The sequence below is a fragment of the Gossypium arboreum genome, chromosome 4 (assembly GCF_025698485.1).
Source record: "Gossypium arboreum isolate Shixiya-1 chromosome 4, ASM2569848v2, whole genome shotgun sequence".
Taxonomy (NCBI): Eukaryota; Viridiplantae; Streptophyta; class Magnoliopsida; order Malvales; family Malvaceae; genus Gossypium; species Gossypium arboreum.
Window position 1 is genome coordinate 101,120,932 of NC_069073.1, and position 22,087 is coordinate 101,143,018.

At 33.2% G+C, this 22,087-nt stretch overlaps 1 protein-coding gene across 1 annotated transcript; it reads right to left on the reverse strand.

The window, feature by feature from the left end:
• Window positions 1–12,862: 12,862 nt before the first annotated feature.
• Window positions 12,863–15,151, reverse strand: LOC108489309 (60S ribosomal protein L4). The gene is made up of 2 exons (XM_017793757.2): window positions 13,903–15,151; window positions 12,863–13,198 (listed from the first exon to the last, which is right to left on the reverse strand). The coding sequence occupies exons 1-2, from the start codon at window positions 15,004–15,006 to the stop codon at window positions 13,085–13,087; spliced, it is 1,218 nt and encodes a 405-aa protein (XP_017649246.1). The 5' UTR covers window positions 15,007–15,151; the 3' UTR covers window positions 12,863–13,084.
• Between the last annotated feature and the right edge of the window lie 6,936 nt (window positions 15,152–22,087).

Sequence of the window (22,087 nt, forward strand, 5' to 3'; positions counted from 1 at the left end):
AGTATAGACCAATAATCACAAGTTTTTTCACAAAGTCATTCTCGTGGATATCATGAACTTACAATTCATAAAGTCAATGCTTATAAACTTTACGTACATACTTGTACCAATTCATATTACTTACATGCTCTTTCTCTTCTTTGACATACCTATTAAATTATCCGTTGAACAGGAATCTCGTACTCACAGTACCGTACCAATGCCATATCTCAGATATGGTCTTACATGTAATCTTGTATCGATGCCAATAGCCCGGTTATGGTCTTACACGAAGTCTCATATCGATGCTATATCCCAAATATGGTCTTACACGGAGTCTCAAATCGATGCCATATCCCAGATATGGTCTTGCACATAATTTCAGTAACCCTAATGTCATGACATTTGTATCCTATCTATTCTTAAGGTTCAACCGGGACTTTCTCTGTATCGAATCTATGTCAGTCATTTCCGTAGTATCATACTCATTAGCATTCACATTTCATTTCAATTATTTAGCATTTACGACAATTATATCAATTAAGAATTTATACATGTATAATTTAATGCTTATTAAACATACGAACTTGCCTCGACATAAAAATGGCGAAAATGGCCTAACCGTCAAATACTTGTTTTTCCCCCGTTCTAATTTCGAACCTCGTTTTTCTTGATCTATAATATCACAGTTAACTTATTTAGTCATTATACTATTCAAACCATCCCAAAATCACATTTTAAAAAAATTACATTTTTGCCCTTAAAGTTTGACATTTTTACATTTTAGTCCCTAGCCTCATAAAATGAAATGTACTCAATTTCTTCAATACCCATGCCTAGCTGAACCTTATACATTCTTATAAAAGACCAAATTTTTCTTTTATTTGAATTTTAACACCCATTTTATAACTTTTTACAAATAGGTCCTTTTAGGCATTTTCATCGAAAATCACTTAGCAAAAGTCATTTATCTAACAACTAACATGCATTTTCTACCATTAAACATCAAAATAAACAAATATCCATCATGATTAAAATTTTAGACTTTGATTATGTCTTAAATTAATGGTAGAAATAAATAGACCATGTTACAAGGATTTCAAAAACATAAAAATCATTTAAAACGGGGCTAGAACGGACTTAGAATCGAGCTTGGAAGCTTGAAAAACCCTAGCCATGGTTTTTTCTTGGTACATTCGGTCATGGAGTAGAAGATAAGCAAAAATGGCTTTTAATTTGGCTTTTTAATTCATTTAATTACTAAATTACTAAAATACCCTTAATGAAAAAATTTAAAAACATACCTAATGTAACACCCTTCTCCCGTATCCCTCGCCGGAACAGGGTTCGAGGTGCTACCAGATTTAAACTCATCCATTTATATAAAACCGCATAGTAAAATTTTTGATCAATTTTAAACTTTTCATACACACGTATATTATCCTTTAATCGGGCTTACAAGGCCCAAAATATTCATGAGGCATTATTAAATATTTACCAATATCTTAGTCTTGTATCATTTACTTACTCAACTTTACAACCCTATACATGCCATAGACTCGAAACACTAAGATTTACTTACGCCAATAGCGTAGACTTGACAATGTGATAATATCTCTGACGGCCTCCAACCCGATCTAACTTGGCAACCCTAGGGAATATGGGAAAGAAAATGGGAGTAAGCTTTACGCTTAGTAAGTTCATAAGAAAACAATAAGCAACTCATTAACAAGTTTTATCAATGTTTACAACATAATCACAAATTCACTACAAGTTGTCTTCCTAAGCAATAGTCACTAAGTTATTTATAACTGGAGCGAAAAAACCTCAAAACAATTTCCGTTAATTTTCCCTGAAAATAGACTCATATATCTTCCATCCATAAAATTTTCAAAATTTTAGGTTTGGCCAATCAATACCAGATTTTTCTTAAAGTTTCCCATGTTTCACTGTTTGACTAATCTGACCACTCTTCACTACGAATCAAATTTCTCATTGTACAGAATTCAAAATATGTTCTACTTGATTTCATTTGAAACTAGACTAATTAAGGAGTCTAAGAATATAAATTTTATCTTATAACCATTTTTGTACAAATTATAATGATTTTCTAAAAACAGAAGCAGGGGACCCAAGTCATTTGACTCTATCCCACGCCACTTCAAATATCTCATTATCAGAAATTCTTTTGCTTACGGTTTCTTTTATAAGAAACTAGACTCATTAAGATTTAATTACATAATTTATTCAGCTTCTAACTCAACTCCAACAATTTATGGTGATTTTCCAAAATCACGTTACTGCTGTTGTCCCAAGCAGATTTATTACAAATTTACTCTTTCACACATTCTTTGCATTCACATTATTTAAACATGTATATCACCAATCAATTTCATCACATATCTATAATTTCACTCAAACATAATCTCAACACAATACATCATGCTCAATGATTCGCACACAACCATTCAAATTAGCAATTATAAGATGATTCCGCACATAGTCCACCTTTATCGATAATTTACGATGGTTTTGCCCTTACTTACATATATGACATAGGCATTTTCACCTATGCTTCTCATTTCACACTCATGATTCAATTTCAATCGATCTAACATGCATAAGAATATATCACATACTTGGCCAACTTAATGCATTGAACAAATTCAATTGCCGATTGAACACAAGGTCTTATAGTCTTAGACTTTTATCAAATCACCGGCATTTAGCCTACTAGGTTTTAAACCCGATAATATTATTCACCAGCTTAAAGCTTGTTAGGCTCAAAGCCCAAATATCACCATTATAAAGTCGTCTCATAAACAATTCATATAATATAGCATGTATACCTGTTCACTTTGCTCTATTTAATCATTCAATCACAATTTATAATTTCCCTTTGAATCATTCGATATTTTGCACACTAAGTGTCATTCTCAATATCTCGCACACTAAGTGCCATTCTCAATATTTCATACACTGAGTACCATATTTGATTGCCCCGCACACTAAGTGCCACATTTTGTCGATATGTCGCCGACATTAAAATATTCACGATATACAATTTATACAATATTAAAGCATTAGAAACATCAATTTAACAATGCTTATTGCATACGAACTTACCTGGCTAAATTTTTTAGATACCAAAGTTCAGGGGCATTTTGGTAATTTTCTCATTTTTCTCGATTTTCCACCCGATCTTGATCTAAATTAATAATTTCATTCAGTATATTAATTTAGACATTAAAACACCTCATTTCATACAATTTGGTCATTTTTACAAAATTACCTCTAAAGTTTTACTTTTATTCAATTTAGTCCTTGAGCTCAAAACATGCAAATTAACCATTTTTAACCATAATTAAGCTTAGCCAAATGTTCATGGTATCAAAACAGTCCATAATTCACTTTATGGAAAAATTATAGTTTTGCCCCTAATATTTCAACTTCTTTATAATTTAGTCTCTATATCATAAAAATGCAAATTCATGAAATTGAGTAAAATTATACTATAGAAAAATATCACTAGTGTCTCTAGCAGCCCACACATTTCATTTATTTGACATTTTAACCACAAAGTTTTCACATTTATCAATTTAGCCCTTAATTGTCAATTTCACAAAAATTCACTTAACAAAAAGTGTTTAACTATCAACAAGGACTCATATTCTTCCATTAAACTTCAAAGCCCTATTATACTCATCAATGGAAAATATCAAACTATTCAATGGTTTTGCAAAATAGTCCCTCATTAGATAGATTAAGCAACAACGATCCCGAAAATATAAAAAATTAAAAGCGGACTAGAAATGCCTACCATGCATTAGCTGAAAGTTGGAAGCTTCTTCCATGGCTTCTCAAGCCTTCATATTCGGCTGGTAAAAAGAGAATGAAAAAGATGACACCTTGATTCTTTTATTATATTCATTTTATTATTATTTTTAACCAATTTACAATATTAACCTTTATACACTTTATTTATTACACTAAATGCCAAGCCATCATATCCCACTATCTCTTTAATGGGCTAATTACCAAATAAGGACTTCTACTTTTAAGTTCTATATCTATTTAATACCTTTAGGTTATAGAACACAACTTTTGCACTTTACACAATTTAGTCCTTTTTGTTTAATTAACTATCGAAACGATAAAATTTTTCAACGAAACTTTAATACCATCTTATTGCCACTACGTAAATATTTATAAAAATATTTATGACTCAGTTTATAGAAACAAGGTCCCGATACCTCATTTTTTAAACCCACTTGACCTTAGGGTCATACCATTTGAACTTAATAAATCGCTTATAAAACAAAAATCACAATATCAAAAACATTTTTAAAATCACAATTAACTCGTAAATATTAAATATAATATTTACCAACCTACTCGTTCGGATTTGGTGGCTCTGAAACCACTGTTTCGATCAACCCTAAAAAAAATGGGCTGTTACACCTAACCATGTCCATTTTCTTCTAACAACTTAAAAAATGGTCTAATTACCATTTAAGGACCTCCAATTTAAAATTTCATAGCAATTAGATACATCTAGCATGTAGAACTCAACTTTTGCACTTTTTACAATTTAGTCCTTTTGGCTAAATTGAGTGCCCAAACGTCAAAATTTTCGAATTAAATTTTTAATAAATAATTCCATAAAATTGTAGACCATAAAAATGTAATAAAAACAAGTTTTACTACGTCAGATTCGTGGTCTTGAAACCACTATTCTGACTAGGCCCTTATTCGGGTTGTTACATCCAATGTGTGTATCAAGCCACTAACTTTAAGATTCTATTCGCCCTCATCTATAATCGGTGTGCAAATTAATTTTAAGTAAATGAACCTCAAGGATATAATGAAGCCCGATTTCTATTAGACTGACAAAAATAGTCCACTAAGCATTGACCAGAGTATAAAAAGAAAATCAATTTCTATAGAGAATTTGTGTAGTGAGTTTATAGAATAATCTAAGAATAGTAGAAGATGGAGGAAGGATAGAAAGAACTTTTGATAATTTTTTTGTTATATTTTTCAAATGAAATCTCATTCTTATTTATTGGAATTATCATATCTCTTTATAGAGACATATCTTTCAATAGGTATCTTTTTGAATAATCACATCTTTAAAGGAGATAATTATTCAACTAATATCTCTTAAATAAACATAACTATTCAAGTAATATAGTTATACTTTTTGTCAAAATCAATTATACTTTTTTTCAAAAATCAAATGATAAAACTTTTGATCAATAACCAAAAGATATAAATTTTGATTAATTACACCCTTTCATTTATAGTAATTGAAACATTATAAATATTTGAAAATATTACAAAAATCTCCCTATTTTTAAAATATTTTAGATTTTGATAACCTTGGAAATCAATTTGCATAAATGAAAGTGTCTTACGAATGAACCTTCACTTAGTAAAAACATGTTAAAATTAATTGAAATTGCATGGTAGACTAAACTTTGAACCAACTATTCCATTTGATCAACTGAACACATCTTACATGTAACACCTATTGAATATGGTGCCTTGAGTATAGTATATTCGTTTCTAAACTTGTAATTTTTTCGAACAGATTGAATAATAAAACAAATTCATGGATTACATTAATATACTTTGTGTGGTTGTCCTTGTATGGTTTTTGCACACAAAGCAAAATGGTAGCAAATGTTGCTCATTGGTAATGGTAGCAAATGTTGCTCATTGGTTGTCTAACGTTTAAACTAATACTAAGTGGTATTACGCGGTTGAATCGTAATATGGAAAGACAGTTTGTATTAATAGACGAACCTAAACATGTTCTTAGTCTAATCGAAAACAAGCAAACTGATTGAAAAACTAATATGTCGTCTATCAAGTCCAATTATGGAGATGTTTTATCTTGGGCATCAGAACGGATGACTCCCATAAGATAGAGACATAGATGTGACTGACTAGATTGATAGTAAATCGGACAGGACCCAAGAAAAATAGACCCTAAATCTATTTATAAATTTATTCGCTTTCAAAGTTCATAGTGTGACATATCTAAATCCTGAGTGGATGACGGACTATATATGTGTGACACTTACACTTTGATGTAAGTAAAAGTCTAAGTTTGAATAGATAAGGAATTGAATGCTGGTGTGTTGGGTGTACAACTTTTGTAGTATGTAGCAGCATTCACAAAAGTGGAATTCATAGCCTGAAACATGGGTAAATGGTATCCTCTTATTGGAATTATATGGTTGATGAAAAGTAAACGTGGCCAAGGGTCATTCGTCTTTGTGATGGATGACTTGTTCACTATTTGATAATGATTGACTTTTCATGAAAGAAGATGTAATGGTTACCAAGAGATAAAATATGATCATATTGGAAGAACAGGTATTAACCTAAAGAGATTAAGGATATCCTATTAGGGTAACAAACTTATGGCAAGGTTATTGGACGAGCACTAATTGAGTTGCTTTCACAATGGTATGTCATTAGGGAGACCTCAGTCATGATACTATACTAGAATGAATTTGTGATTAAATGAGTTTATAATTAATAGGCGAAAAGTTGGAACTTAATTATAAATCATTTGAGCCTCAATTGCATATATCAAATCAGTCCCTCTTCTAGCTTGTTGAATCCAGAAATGAATTGCATGTTGAATCAAACTGAACAGAATGAATAGAAATAGAGAAATGGAAAACATTCAGGGAATGATTATGATTTTCTCCTAAATGAAAATGAAAATAGAGAAAATGAAATCATTTGAAAATGAATTTGATTTCTCGAAATAGAAATGAAAATAAGAAATGAATTCATTTAGAAATGGACAATAAATTCTCAAAAATGATCAAAAGATTGAGTTTATGTTTTTGAGCTATTTTAAAGCCCAAAAATGAAAGTAACTCATACAATCATAGTGAACAAGTTGAATGGTGAAATATTAAATATGTTTTCTTGGAAATTTTATCGGGGGTAAAATCGTCATAATTTTATATAGGGTAAAATTGAGATGAGAAAATTATTTAATTAAATATAAATATTAAATTTTATTTTGGGAAATATAAAATAGAATCGAGTTGGATCAGTTAAAAAGTACTTGGTCGAAAAGCCTAAGAAGTACTCGTAATTGGACCGATGTGAGAGAGACCCAAATTTCCTTATGGAATATGAAGGGACGACAACCTTAGTAAGAATACTAGGGGTGTACCACCCATCATAATCCTACTATAAGTAGGGAGTGTTTTTCTATTTAAAAAAAAATTCTCTAATTTAATAAGGGTTTTACCTTCTCTCCTTATAAATAAATGACATCGGCAGGGCCATTTACACAATTTTAAGATATCGTTATTCTTTCAAAGAGTATAGAGACTTTTATTCTCTAAGAATTAAATATATTTTCTGAAATAACGATTCTATCAGTTTCTATTTGATAAGAGAATTTTTGTTTTCATCCTAAAAGAAAAGAAAATTATTCAATTTGATCGAGCTCACACTCAAGGTAATTCGTGGTACGAGAATAAAAGAAAATATCATTTGGTTGAAAGCTGGGAATGACAAGAATCTGTTTATTCGAAAACACGGGTATGATTTCGGTCTAGGGTTTGTTGCTATAAATATCACAAATCGGGTCAATTTTCAAATTTTTTATTTTACGTTATGCAAGAAAACCTATAACTCCCCAAAATTTGAATTCTTGATTGTTGGATTTTTTTTGTAATTAAATATTTTTATATATGGTTTTGTGCTCTGCTTCTGTGGGCGAGGTCAGGAGTTCGAGTCGCATCTTTAGAATTTTGTTATTTTATTCTAAGCAACCCCACTCCTTGGATTCCATAATTAAGTTTAATTTAATGCAAACCTATGTCAAGAATGAGCCTGTTGGTTCACCTGTATTCTATTTGATCTTGTGTTCGAGTCTCAGAGTGTGCGATAAGGGAATAATTTTGCTAATCGCTAGAAATCCATTTGGTGGTTAACTTAGTTTCTTTTTGAACTAGTTTCTATCGTTTCTTTTTCATTTCTTTCCATTCTCTTTTCTTTTTCTTTTTCTTCTTATTTTTCTTTTCGCTTATTTCCATAATTGACACTTGGTTAATCGGGATTTCTTCGTTGTTCATTGCGACGATTGTACGATTGTTATGTAAGTTCTATCATTATTTCATTCCGTTTCTGTGAGTTTTCATCTTGTTATTGTTTATTTTTTTAAAACAAGATTCTTTCTTGTTTTACTCGAATTATCCGTTTAAGTACTCAATTGGTTACCTTTTTAGGTAAGGATCTTATGGGAGACACTCCTCCATCGCGTTAATCCAATTTTCCTTTTTTACGTGCAAGGTGAGTGTGCAAAATTGAGTTGAGGTTGTGTCAAAAATTTTTGACATAATTGGTGATATGACAATCTTAACAATGATTTGAGAATAATTGTATAATTGATTATTATTAGATGGTCATTTTAGGTTCCAAAATTCTTCTACGTTGTTTTTACTCCGAAACTATAGCAGGTGTGTACCGAAAACCTGATTTTTTGCTAATTTTAGAAGCCAAAAAACATGGTTTTGACGCGACATGGTCGTATGCCAGGCCGTGTGTGACATACTATTCAACAAATACGAGTCACAGGGGTATATGCTCAGGTCGTGTGTGGTCAGGTTAGTGTAGAGTTCACATCGGCCAAGGAGACGGACGTGTGTCTAGGCCATGTAACTTACTGAGTAAAGGATAAGGATCACATAGGTTAGGGACATGGGCGTATATCCAGGTCGTGTGACTCATTGTTACTTTTGAAGTCTACACAAGCTAGAGATACGAGCGTGTGTCCAGGCTATATGACTCATTATTTGTAAATTTAGGGCACACGAGTCGATGACAAGGGCATGTGTCAGGCCGTGTGGGACACACGGGTAGACACACGGGCATATACCAGGCCATGTGAGGTTATCAGGGCATGTGGGTCAGATCCGAAGTTTATTTCTGAGGCTGTGAGCATTGCCCAATGCGAATTTCAGTTTCTGTAGTGCACTAATGACCTATATTAGACTGTTTGTATTGCTATCTGATAAATCTGAAATGGAATTGTGAGTATGTAAATGGATACAAAATATCATAACTGTTGATGACATTGATATGCAAATGGATACAAAATATCATGACTGTTGATGACATTGACCTGTACTATCTGCTTATGAATTGAATATGCATGACTATATGTACATTTTGACATCTATAATTTACATTTGCATTAGGCAGGAAATGTGAAAAGGAGGAAGTGATCTATTTTGATTCGGTGGCTAAAGCCACGATTACATGTGATTTTGGCATCTTATTGCATCTCGATCTTACAGCTAGTCTGCACCTCTTTGAACGTGTCATAATGACACATCTGGTGTGTAGGGTTGGATGGGTATTAAATGCCCTTAATGGTATGTTGGGATGGTCAGAGATGGTGTGTAGCGGTGGGGGTAGCTGTATCTGTTTCTAATCTGTGCCGTATAGGAACTGAAATATTTCTGATACAATACTGATACATTAAATCTGTACTAGCTATTCTCTAATTTTGATTGACATATGAAACTCAATAGTTTACTATTGCAATGGTACTTTTAGTTGAATATATTACGATTCTATGATGAGTTTTAACTCATTTTGCTTCTAATGGTATCTTAGGTAATCCACAGTCTTGAGCGAGTCGGTGTGGCGGAAGCTTGGCCAACTCGTTTTATCTTTATTATTATCATAAGTAATTTCAACATACTCTAGTAATATGACCTTGTTGTTGTTAGATTAATGGTTGATCTTTGTAACTACTTTAATTGTCAAACAGTTTCCTCTATTTATGTTTATAATATGAGTTTCTTTAGTAGTGTTAATGTAACTCTCCGGATTTGGTCTAGATGCCCGTGATGGGGTTGAGGTGTTACATTTAATGGTATTAGAGTCAGGTTAGTCAAAACTTGAATTGTGTTTTGGGCTCATAATGTGTGTTAAAAAGGTAATTAAATGAAAATACGATATCTAAGTTAATCTAAAACTGATTTTCTCGTACATGACCGAGCATTCGATACTAAACCTGTAAGTATTTTTGTTTTGTTATGATGATTAACGGAAACACTGTAGTAATTAAATTGTTATTTGGTTAAATACTCTGATATGAGCTAGTAAGGTCACTTTGTTGAAATTCTGAACTGATCTGTGCGCTCTGACATTATAGATAGATTCCTATTATGAGTTCGTATGGTAGTTGTGGATGGAGAACTCATGGACGTTGTGGACGCTAAGGAAGAGCTCGAACGAAGTCATCATCTATGGGCAGTATGCATAATATGGAGCCCAATAAGACAATTGGTCCTCCTACTGCTGAGACGGGGTCTAGACTCCGACGGTTGGGGACAACACACTGTCTCAGGCCATGATTCGGGCATTAGAGCTGGTCACCGGGACCCATTCTGGATCTGGAGGCCGAGGGTCGGTTACTAGATGACTCTAGTTGAACGGTGTTGAACTGTTCAGGGGCGTTATTGGAGTCACCCCTACTGTTGCTGAATATTGGCTAGAAGCCACTGAGCGTATCATGGTTGACATTGACTACACTTTTGCTTAGAAATTAAAGGGTATTGTATCCCTGCTCTAGGATAAAGCCTATCAATGGTGGCTGATGATTGAGTAAGGTGCTTAGCCCGAGCAAGTTAGTTGGGACTATTTTAAAAAACACCTTCTAGAGCTAGTATGTAGGGGCGAGTTATGTGGAGGCTCGCTGACACGAGTTTATGAGTCTGGTTTAGGATGATCGATCTGTGGCTGAATATGAGGCCGAGTTTTTATGACTGAGCAGGTATGCGCGGGCTTTGGTAGTGTCTGATTATGATAAATGTGTGAGATTTGAGGAATGGTTATGGTATGATCTGAGGGTTCTGATAGCTCTTCAGAAGGAGCGAGTTTTTACAATTTTGGTTGATAAGGTGAAGACTGTAGAAGAGGTGAAGCGCAATGAGCGCAAGCAGCATGATCGCAAGAGAGATCAGAGTAAAGTTAAAAGGGATTAGGAACTTTTTGGTTCTGGACAGCGCCTTAAGAAACGAGTGAGGTTTGATAGGCCTCCAAGGATCGAGGCATCAACTGCAGTGAGCGAGATTTAGCTCTGTAAAGACTGTGGGAAGTGTCATCCGGGTGAGTGCTGGAGGAAGTTAGAAACAGACCTAATGGAGTTGGTATTTCCAGCTAACCTAATAGAGTTGCCTCGTCGTTGGAATAGTCAGCATATTTCTAGAAAAGACAATAAATTTGCAGACAAGATCCCGAAGGTAGTATGGGATAGAAGAACTGGTTTATGGTTGATGAAGGAGTCCGCTCAGATGTCTTTTGTTTAGTGTTTTAATTTTGAGTTGTATGTTTTTTTTCACCAAAAAATAAGTTAACAAGCAAATGACCTTTTTAATGCATTTTAACAATTTAAGTACCCAATTGAGTGCCAAAAAAAAAAGGGCTTAATTACTTTTTTTGAAAAAATTTGAAGGGCTTTTTGATGCATTTTAAAAGCTCAAATACTCAATTCAGTGCAAAAAAAAATTAATTGCCTTTTTTGAAAAAGTTTGAAGGATTTGTACTTTTTAAATTTTTCTAAACAACAATTCTAATATATTTTTAAAAATATTTAATTTTAAATATAAATTATTAGAAATATATGACCAATAAGTAACATTGGATCATTTCAAGTATACAAAACTAAAACAAACTTCTCTGGCATATATAAACAAATTTTATAAAGGTCCTACTTTCCGTGATTTTCTCAATAACCCATATTATTTAGGGAATAAAAGAGTCCCATTAAAAAATACAGGGAAAAAAAAACCAAAAACATCCATTAATTTTTTTAAAAAGGTGAACTTTTGAAGGAACTTTTAAAGTTACCTTCTTAGTGCCATGTTCTATGGCTTGTTCATTGTGTAAAGTGCCATTCTTTCCGGTGATCCCTTGGCAAATGACGCGAGTGTTCTTGTCTACAAAAACCGCCGGTTTAGACGCCGGAGCTGCCGAGAAAGATTGTGACCGAGTCAAAAGATGAGAAGATGAGGAAGAGGGAGAAGTGGGGAAATTAGGGGTTTGTCAGGAGAAATCCTGGAAAGCAAAAGACAGAATAAGTCGTGATGCTCGTCTAGCCATTGCTGTTGCTGCTGAATCTGATTCAGCATCGGATCTACTTTTGCTTTTACTAATTTAATAATTTTAATGATTAATATTTTAAAATTATTGTTGATAAAACTTTAAAAAAAATCAAAAGGGTATTTTAGCTATAATTTGAACATCAAATTAATAATTAATCATTTAAATTAATACACCACATCATCATTTAAGCTACTTTACACCTTTTGAAACATAAAACTACATTGCTATTTTTTCAATAGAAAGGCACAAATGCAATCAGCCCCTAAATACAAGTATTTCTTTGATATTTTTATGAAAACAACCTTAATCAGAACTGATTAACTAAAATATTTTAATTTCAAAAATTTAAATATTTTAAGACTAAATTGAAAAAATATAATAGCTTGAAGACCAAAAAAGAACAAAAGGCAGAGTTAGGTGACCAATTCTTTAGTTTATCAAAAAGAATAATTTCATGTTCCAGGATAAAATTTAAATTTTAATTAAAAGGCTAATTTGAACATTTCAAAAGGAATAAAAGCTAGGCCAAAATGCAATTTGACCCAAGTACAAGGGCTTCCCTCGTACATATACCAAAAAGAGGCCTATGCACGGTCAAATATGTCTACTTTTTAATCCCCAAAGCAAAAGGAAAATGAGAAATGAATCAAAACTTTATTCAGGATCCCAGTTAACAGGATAGACCAAAGCAAAACAAGCATTTCAATATCAAAATGACAAACGAGACTTGTAAACTGATTAATTTCTTGTTCTCATATTATAGAAACTATTCCACTAGCCATAGAATGCGAAAACAGGGGAGGAGGACAAAACAGAAGCGTATTAGAGCATGATATTTCACTAATTTTCCTTCCACCCACAACTCAAAACATCAAAATAACTAAAAAGACAACACCATAACAAAGTTGACAACATTGTCTGCAACAAATATCTAAATCAAAAACCAAAATTACTGAGACACACCCAACCACTTAGAGAAGTTCTCAAACTCTGTGTAATCACTGTCGGAGATCATAGTCTGATACCATGCTTTGCCTGCTGACTTGATTGCTGTTGCCTCCTCCTGAATCGTCCACAAGATAGCATTCAAAAAAAAAAAAAAACAAGGGATTCTTAGAATTACGATACAAAATAACAAGACAGCTAGAATCTATAATACAACTAGGAGTTCTTAAACATGAACAAACATTCAATGGCATGCCAGATATAAAGATTGATAAGATAATATATCCAGCCTGAGAAAGAATTGAAAAATAAATGAAACAAGTATAATTTGAATAGCACAAATGATCACAATAGGCACAGAGCAGCAAAAACAAAAGCCATTCCAAGTAATTTTATGCCCAAATTAATTATCAACAAATGATAAAATCATCAATGCATAAAAACTTATAAAGTATAGAACTTGACTGATGCACTTTAACAAATTGTTTAAACTTAAACCAGATAGTGTAATATCTCATACAAGTGTAATATCTGCCAAATGTTAGTCAAGCAAACCGAGTATGGTATAAAGAAGCAACATCCAATAAAGGTAATATCTCAACAAACGAAACGTGTACAATAAACTATATACACTATTTCTAGGAGGCCTACACCAAAACAGAGTACTCTCATAAGCACAACCACGATATTCATTGCAATTAATGGAACAATTATGAAGCAGTAATAAGCAAAAACATATAATTTAAGAAGCCAAACATACAAAGCCATTACACAATTATCATCATTCAGGAAACATTCAAAACCAAAACGAACTTGATATACCTTAGAAATGGGCTTCCTCTTCTTGTCAAGCTTCTCCTCCTTAGCTTTAACACGTTGTGCCTCGGCTAAAAGAGACATCCTCCTAGCAGTCTTCGCATATGGGTTCAACTTCAGCATAGCATTCAAGTTCTTGAGTGGGTTCTTCTTCAAAGGTGCCCTCTTGATCTCCTTCTTAATGGGCTTCACAACCGACTGCACCTCATCAGAGTTGATAATCCTACCCAGATCAGCGTTCACCATCTTAGATCGAGGCAGTACGTACCCTTTCTTCTTCTCAGAAGGCTTATCAAATGACCCGTAAATTGTGTCCAGCTTCTCGTAAGCCGATTTGGTCCAAATAATGAACCTTCCAAGGTGACCACCAGGTGCCAGTTTCAACAGATTAAGCCTCTCCACGTTGGCAACCTCCACTCCAGGAATGTTACGGAAGGCTTTAATAAGCTTAGCTCCCTCAGTCCCGTAAACAATCAAAGGACCTTTACGGGAAATGTACCTCCGATTCCTCATTTTTCCTTTTCCGGGTCGGATTCCTTGGCTGTCCTTAGCCTTTTCAACATCAGGATATGCTCCGATCTGTTTCAAAACCTTGATTGCACCCGAGGTTTTCTCAACGCTCTCAACAGCATCAGAAATGACCAGCGGCATCTCCGGTACAGCCTCAATGCGGTGGCCACGTGCCATGACGAGGGAAGGAACAGCGGAGGCGGCGATGGCGGAAGCAACGGCGTAACGCTTCTGGTTAACATTGATTTTCCGGTGCCAGCGGCGCCAGATCTTGGTAGGAGCAAACATGCGTCCACCGCGACACATGTTTCCGAAAGCACCTTGGCCTGCACGGTGAGTACCCCCACCAGGAACACGAGGGATACGCGAGACGGCACGACCGGTACCCCAGGATTCAGCTGAAGTTTGGTGACCAGCGCGTTTGGAGACGGCATAGGGTTGACGGCTGTTTTTGGATATATTGTCGTGGACGAAGGTGACGATGTCGGGTCGAATCGAGGCTTTCATCACATCAGCGAGAGGAACGGTTGGGGTGGCATCAGTAGCCATGTCAGACTCTATGGTTTGGACGGAGACAAGAGGGCGCGCGGCGGCGGCCATTTTGTAGGGTTTGGGGGACGTGGGGGAGTGAAGATGGAGTAGAATGAAGAACGGGAGGAGCGCTAGGGTTTTGAGAAGTATGGATTATTTATATTCTATTTTATTAGGAAAAGGGCCGATGGTTAACAAATTTTGGGCTGCTGACCCGAATATAATAACTCTGACTCAAAGCTTAATGTATTTTATGGGTCCATCACAGGACAGCCCGTCCAAATTAATTAATTATTTTTGTTTCTTTCCTTAAAAATTATTTCTAAAAAATATATTACTTTTTTAAAAATTTTAATATCTTCTCATGTTTGAATAATTTTACTTAAAATATTTTATGCTTTTAATAAATGTATTTTTTTCATTTCTTAAGGCATCCACTCGAGCTAGTCTTGTAACCAATCTTCCACATTCTATAGGTCCATTACGGGGATAAATGCTGGTCACAAGTTTTAAAGTTGCTCCATACCCAGAGCGAAGATCAAACCCTCGACCACTGGTTAAGGTAGGAGAGACTCTTACTATCTCACCTAACTTCCATGCTTGGTAAAAAGATTTTAAGTAATTTTCAATGAAATAAATATAACATAAATCATATTTGTTACAAAATATTATAGAAATATTTCTATTTGACAGCATAAATTTATTTTATAATAAGATAATATTTTATAATAACTAATATCTCGTATACATTTAATAATAATTAATGTCTAATTAAAATTTAATTTGAAGTACCAATAGGTGGTTAGAGAAGTAAAAGTAGAGTTCTTCCTTCCAAATATTTGGACTAAGCTTGACTCTCGTAGTTCTCATTGTTGGGAATATTTTATTTGAATTTCACTTCAACCCGAATTGAATTGATGTTAAACTCACACATGTGATTACAAAAAAAAATGAAGTTATTATTATATAAATAAATGGATAACAATGCATTGGAGCTCGAAATGATGCATAAAGCTAATTGGAATTTAAATTATAATATGCATTTTATAGTTTAAAAATTTATTATAATCTAAAAAATATTTCCTATTAAATATTTATAAATTTTAGTATATATTATTAAAATATTAATATAAAATATTAAGTATATATTTAAATTTAAAATTATTTTTAATGTTAAAATTTATTATTAAAATTATAATTATAATTTTAAATAATTTTAAATAATTTTATTAGAATATTATTAAATATAAATATGTATGTTTAATAATATTGAAAATTATAATATTTTATTTCTTTAGATATATTAAAATTTCAAAATAAAAGTTTATTCTAATAATATTCAACTTTATTCAAATTAGATTTTATATAAAAATCAAGTTATTTATAAGTTTTTTTAAATGATTCATGCTCTTCAAAATAAGAAGTCTAACTTTTAGAAAATATGGATTATTTTTCGTTAATTAGTAAGTTATTTTTATTGACTAAATTATTTTCATAAAATAAACATAAAAAATATTAAAATTATTTTCGATAAATCATTTTTGACGAAACAAACACATTTTAAAATTGCTAAAAGATCTACCAAAAATATTTATTTTAAAATAAACAACTATAATGAAATAAATAAAATATTGATTAATAGGATATAATTTCATACGGGGAGGGAGAAGAGCAGTATATCCCACATTTCACATATTTAAAAATAAATTTAAACTGTCAACTATATCTTGAGTGAAATGGTAAAGACCTTGATATCAACCCTTTAGGTAACATCAATTCTAAATTCAATCACTGTACAACACATACGCCTTCAAGCCCTAAACAATTATTATGCCCTTTTATATATATTTATATCTATATATTTCGGAATATGTGTATGTTACATAAATTTAAAATTAGTGAAAAATGGTCGATTGGCATGAGTATTATTGTCAATGCAGGACGGCGTGGGTAATGTAACAACCCTCACCCGTATTCAACGTCGGAATATGGTTACGGAGCATTACCAAACTTATAAAACAATTAAACATTCATTTCACATACATTTTCAAATTTCATGCAATCATCATTCAAACTCAATCACATTGTCCCTAATACGAGCCTACGAGACCCTAAACATACTTTAGAAGTGGTTCGGGACTAAACCGATAGCTCAAGAAATTTTTGAAACACTTAGAAAATTTTCAAAAATACAGGGGACACGCGCCTGTGTGGCCCGGACGTGTGTCTCATACGGCCAAAGACATGCCCGTGTCACAGGTCGTGTAGACATTCGAAATGAAAGCACATGGCCGTGTTCCAGCCCATGTCCTACCCCGTGTAACTCTCTGACTTGGTCACACGGCCAACACACATGCCCGTATGGCTAGCCCGTGTGCCCTAAGATATGGCCACACACGCTAGTGTACCAGGCTGTAACAACCTGGTTTTAGCTAAATCAGAACAGTGGTTTTGGAACCACAAATCCGATGTTGGAAAATTATTTTAATATTATTTTTGGTGTTTACAGCATGATAGCATGTACGTGTAAAAATTTCGTGAGCCAATTTTATCGTTTAATTGCTTAATTTGAGAAAAAGGATTAAATTGCGTAAAATGCAAAAGTTGTATTCTACTTGTTAAAGGTGTCAAATAGCTTTGGCTTTTAAATATGATGGCCTTAAATGGTAATTAAACCATTTGAAACATTAGTAGACTTATATGGACATATGATTAAGTGTTTTTAAATGTTTTATTAAAGTTTATTTAGGTAATTTGGTTATTAATATGATAATAAATAAAACAAACAAACTTAATTTTCTTTCATCTTCTTCAAGTGCCGAAATTCAAGAGGAAAGAACACCATTGTAGGGTTTGAAGGGTCCAGTCATTGCTTAGCTCAATTGTAAGTCCATTTTAGCTTAGTTTTTGATGATTTCTATATTTTTGTAATCGTTGCAGCTCAATCTAGCTAGCCCATACCTTAGATTTTGAAACTGTTAAAGATTTTGAGAGTTTCCATTGTTGAATCTATGAGTTCTTTGATGTTTAATGTTGAAATATGAAAGGTTGATGATAGTTTTACATGTTTTGTTAAGTGATTTTTGATGAAAATGCGTAATAGGGATTAATTTGTGAAAGGTGCAAATTGTGTGGTTAAACTGTGAAATAAATGAAAGTTTTGGGCTGTTAAGGACTTATATGAAATTCATCCAAGCTTGGTTTATTGAAAATATGTAAATTTTGTGTATTTGTGAAATAGGGACTAAATTGTTAAAGTGTAAAAGTTTAGGGACTAAAGTGGAAATAGGCCTAAATGTATGTTTTGGACTAAATTGAATGAGTGATTGATTAAAGAAGTTAATTTTCAATATATTTAGATTAAGAAAAAAGGAATCCGAAATTAGATCGGGGGAAAGGCAAGATTATCAAGTAATTGACTCATTTCGCCGTTTTCATACTCGAGGTAAGTTCGTATGTGACGATTTCATTATAAATGTATGTTAAATGCTTTGATATTGCCTAAATTGTGATTATGAGATTTTTATTAATGTATGAATTGTAAATACGACTCTACGGAATTATTCGAAGATGGAATTAACAAGATAAAAATCCTGGTTGAACTTTAGGAATAGATTTGGATACTTGTGACATGTTATAAGATGATATACAGATTTAGCTTCGGGCCATGCATATTGGATGAGTTGGCTACGGGCCATGATATTAGCACTTCGGGTGCGAGTTGTACCGATTTGGCTTCGGGCTATGCATATCGGATGTTTTGACTTAGGGCCATGAAAATAGTTTTTCGGATAAATTTCCTTGATTTGGCTACGGGCCATGGTATAGGTACTTATCAAATGAGACTATTGAGTATCCAATTTCTATTCCGATTGGTTCAACGGATAAATGAATGATGTGGTTGAGAAAGAGGTTAGTACGAGGTGATACAGGTATGTATAGAACTTATTCGAGTATTAAATAGAGAAGGTTCAATAAGATGGTATTTAATCATGTTTAAAACATGAGAAAGGTTTGTAATTAATGTGAAATTGGTTGATTTACATTTATTCAATGAATTAAATTATTTACATACGAGCTTACTAAGCTATGAAGCTTACTTCGTATTATTTTTCTATGTTTTATAATGAATCAAGGCTAGCTCGGATCCAGAAGTCATCGGGAACATCATCTGTAACAACCCAGTTTAGACCGTAGTCGGAACAGTGGTTTCAGAACCATAAATCTGGGGTTAGAAAATTATTTTAATAGTATTTTATGTGTTTACGACATGTGATAAGATATGTGTGAAATTTCGTGTGAAAATTTTATCGTCTGTGTGCTCGATTTTATAAAAGGACTTAATCGCGTAAAATGCAAAAGTGACCTGCTATATGTTAAAAATGCTTAAATGCTATGGCTATTTAAACCAAAGGTCCTTAGGTTGTTATTAAACCATTGATAGTGGAAATTGACATATATAGGCATTAAATGAATGTTTATAATGGTTTTTAATTAAGGTTAATTATGTAAAATGTTAATTAATGAAACATAAATAAAATAAAAGATGAAAAGATGTTCATCTTTATTTGTTTTTCAACCAAAAATTAGAAAGAAAAGAGCCAAAATATTAGGTTTTCATTTGGCACTTGCAAAGCTTAATTAAGGTATGGATTTTGCTCAGTTTTTGATGATTTCTATGTTTTTGTGATCGTTGCTTTGTGTTCTAGCTAGCCCGTATCTTAATTTTCAAATTTGTTGAAGATTTTGTGAAGTGCCATTGATGAGTGCTTGAGTTTTTGGATGTTTGATGATGAAATATGAAAGTTTAATGATAGATTTTAATGTTTTGTAAAGTAATTTTTGACAAAAATGTCAAATAGGGATTAAATTGAAGGGTTGAAATGTGAAATAAATGAAAGATATAGGCTGCTAGGGAGATATAGAAACTTCGGCTAAGCATGGGCTATATTGAATTTTGTGTATTTATGAAATAGGGACTAATTTGTAAGAAATGTGAAAGTTAAGGGCCAAAGTGTAAATTGGCTTAAATATGTGTTTTTGGATGAAATTGAGAGAATAAGTGATTAAATGAGTTAATTTTGAATACATATAGATCAAGAAAAGAGGAATCCAGAATTAGATCGGGGGAAAGGCAAGATAATCGAGTAATTGATTCATTTCGCCTTTTTCATACCTAAGGTAAGTTCGTAGGTGATCATTTCATTATAAATGAATGTTATATGCTTTGTTATTGCATCAAATGTGTTTATGAGATTGCGGATAATGTTTGAATTGTGAATAATACTATACGGAAGTGTTCAACGATGAAATCGACAAGCGAAACTTCTTGGCTAAACTTTAAGTATAGTGATGATAATAATGTAATGTCATTAAGTTAATGCACTGGCTTCAGGCGATGATATCGGCACTTCGGGTGTGAATAATACCTTGATTTGGCTACGGGCCATGATATACGTATTTTGAGAGGAGTTACCTAGATTTGGCTACAGGCCATGGTATAGGTACTCCGGGATAAGTTACCTTGATTTGGCTATGGGCCATGGTATAGGTACTTATTGTTTGTGATTCGTGAGTGACCGATTTCTATCCCTAATGGTACAACGAATAAAAGAATAACTTGTTTAAGGAAGAGATTAGTATGGGGTGGTACAGGTATGTACGAAACTTATTTGAGCATTGTGTTGAGAAAGATCAATAAGATGTTAATGAATCATGTTTTGAGACATGATAGGAAGGTTTGTGTTAATGAGATATTGTTTTGGTAATGTTTATAAGATTGAATTATATTTATCTGATGAATTGAATTGCTTAATTACGAACTTACTAAACTATGAAGCTTAATGTGTGTTATTTGTCTATGTTTTATAGATAATCAAAGCTAGCTTGAACCCGGGAATTGTCAAGAGCATCGTCACACTATCGATCATTTGTTGGTACTTTTGAGGCTTGTATATATGGTATATGGCATGTATAGGCTAGTGTCATTTTGGTATGTTTTGAACTATGATGTTAGCCATGTGATTTGGCTTGTTAATGGTGTAGATGTTGATATGTTTTAGCCAATTAAATTGGCTTAAGTTAAGTTCTTGAAAAATGATCTATGTGATGCAAATAATGCCTTTATATGTTGGCTTGTTTTGGTATGTTTGCCATAGTGATAGGTATAGTTAAATGGATGTTGTTTTAGTTAGTTATCAATGTTTGAGAAATGGTAAATTGCGATGATTTTGGCATAATGATTTGGTATAATTTGAATATGGAAATGATTAGTTGAAATGGTTGATTATCTATGGTATGTTATGTATATGTTTTGGTGGGTTTTTGTTGCTTATAAATGACTTGAAATGGTACCAAATAGGTTGATTTATATGCATGATTGTAGGGTGGCAAATTGACTTTTCAAATGGCCTATTTTTGTCCACACAGGCAGAGACACGGGCGTGTGTCTCGGCTGTGTGTGACACACGACTATGTTATACGGCCATGTGTCCGCTGGGGTAGTCCTACAATTTTAAGTTAGTCTTGAGCAGGGCCTACACACATGGGCATGTCTGGTGGCCATGTGAGGCACACAGCCTTGGCACATGGGCGTGTGTGGCTATTTCGAACGGTACACGGGTTAGACATACGGGCGTGTGGTTAGCCATGTGACCCAAGTCAGTTTTGACCACGACCAAGGCATACGGGCATGTCTAGTAGCCGTGTGAGGCACACGGCCTGCTTACACGAGCGTGTGATCTAGGAATGTAAATTTTTTCTAACAGTTTGAAATTTTTTATATGTGATCAGTTTAGTCCCGAACCATTCTTAGGCATGTTTTAAGGTCTCATAGAGCCTTATAAGGGACAATATGAATGTTTGCAAATGGTTTTTGATAATGAATGTATAAATGTATGTGAATGGGATGTGTTATTCGGTAATGCCTTGTAACCCTTTTCTAGCGATGGATACAGGTTAGGGGTGTTACATCATCGCACTATCAAACATCTAAGTTGGTACTTTTGAGTTAAATATCTTTGGTATATGGCATGTGTAGGCTAGATGTGGTATTTTGGTTGTGATTATAGGCATGAGAATTGGCTTGTAATTGATGTTAATATTGATGTGTGTTTGGCTATTAGAAATGGCTTGTAATTGTACATGGTTT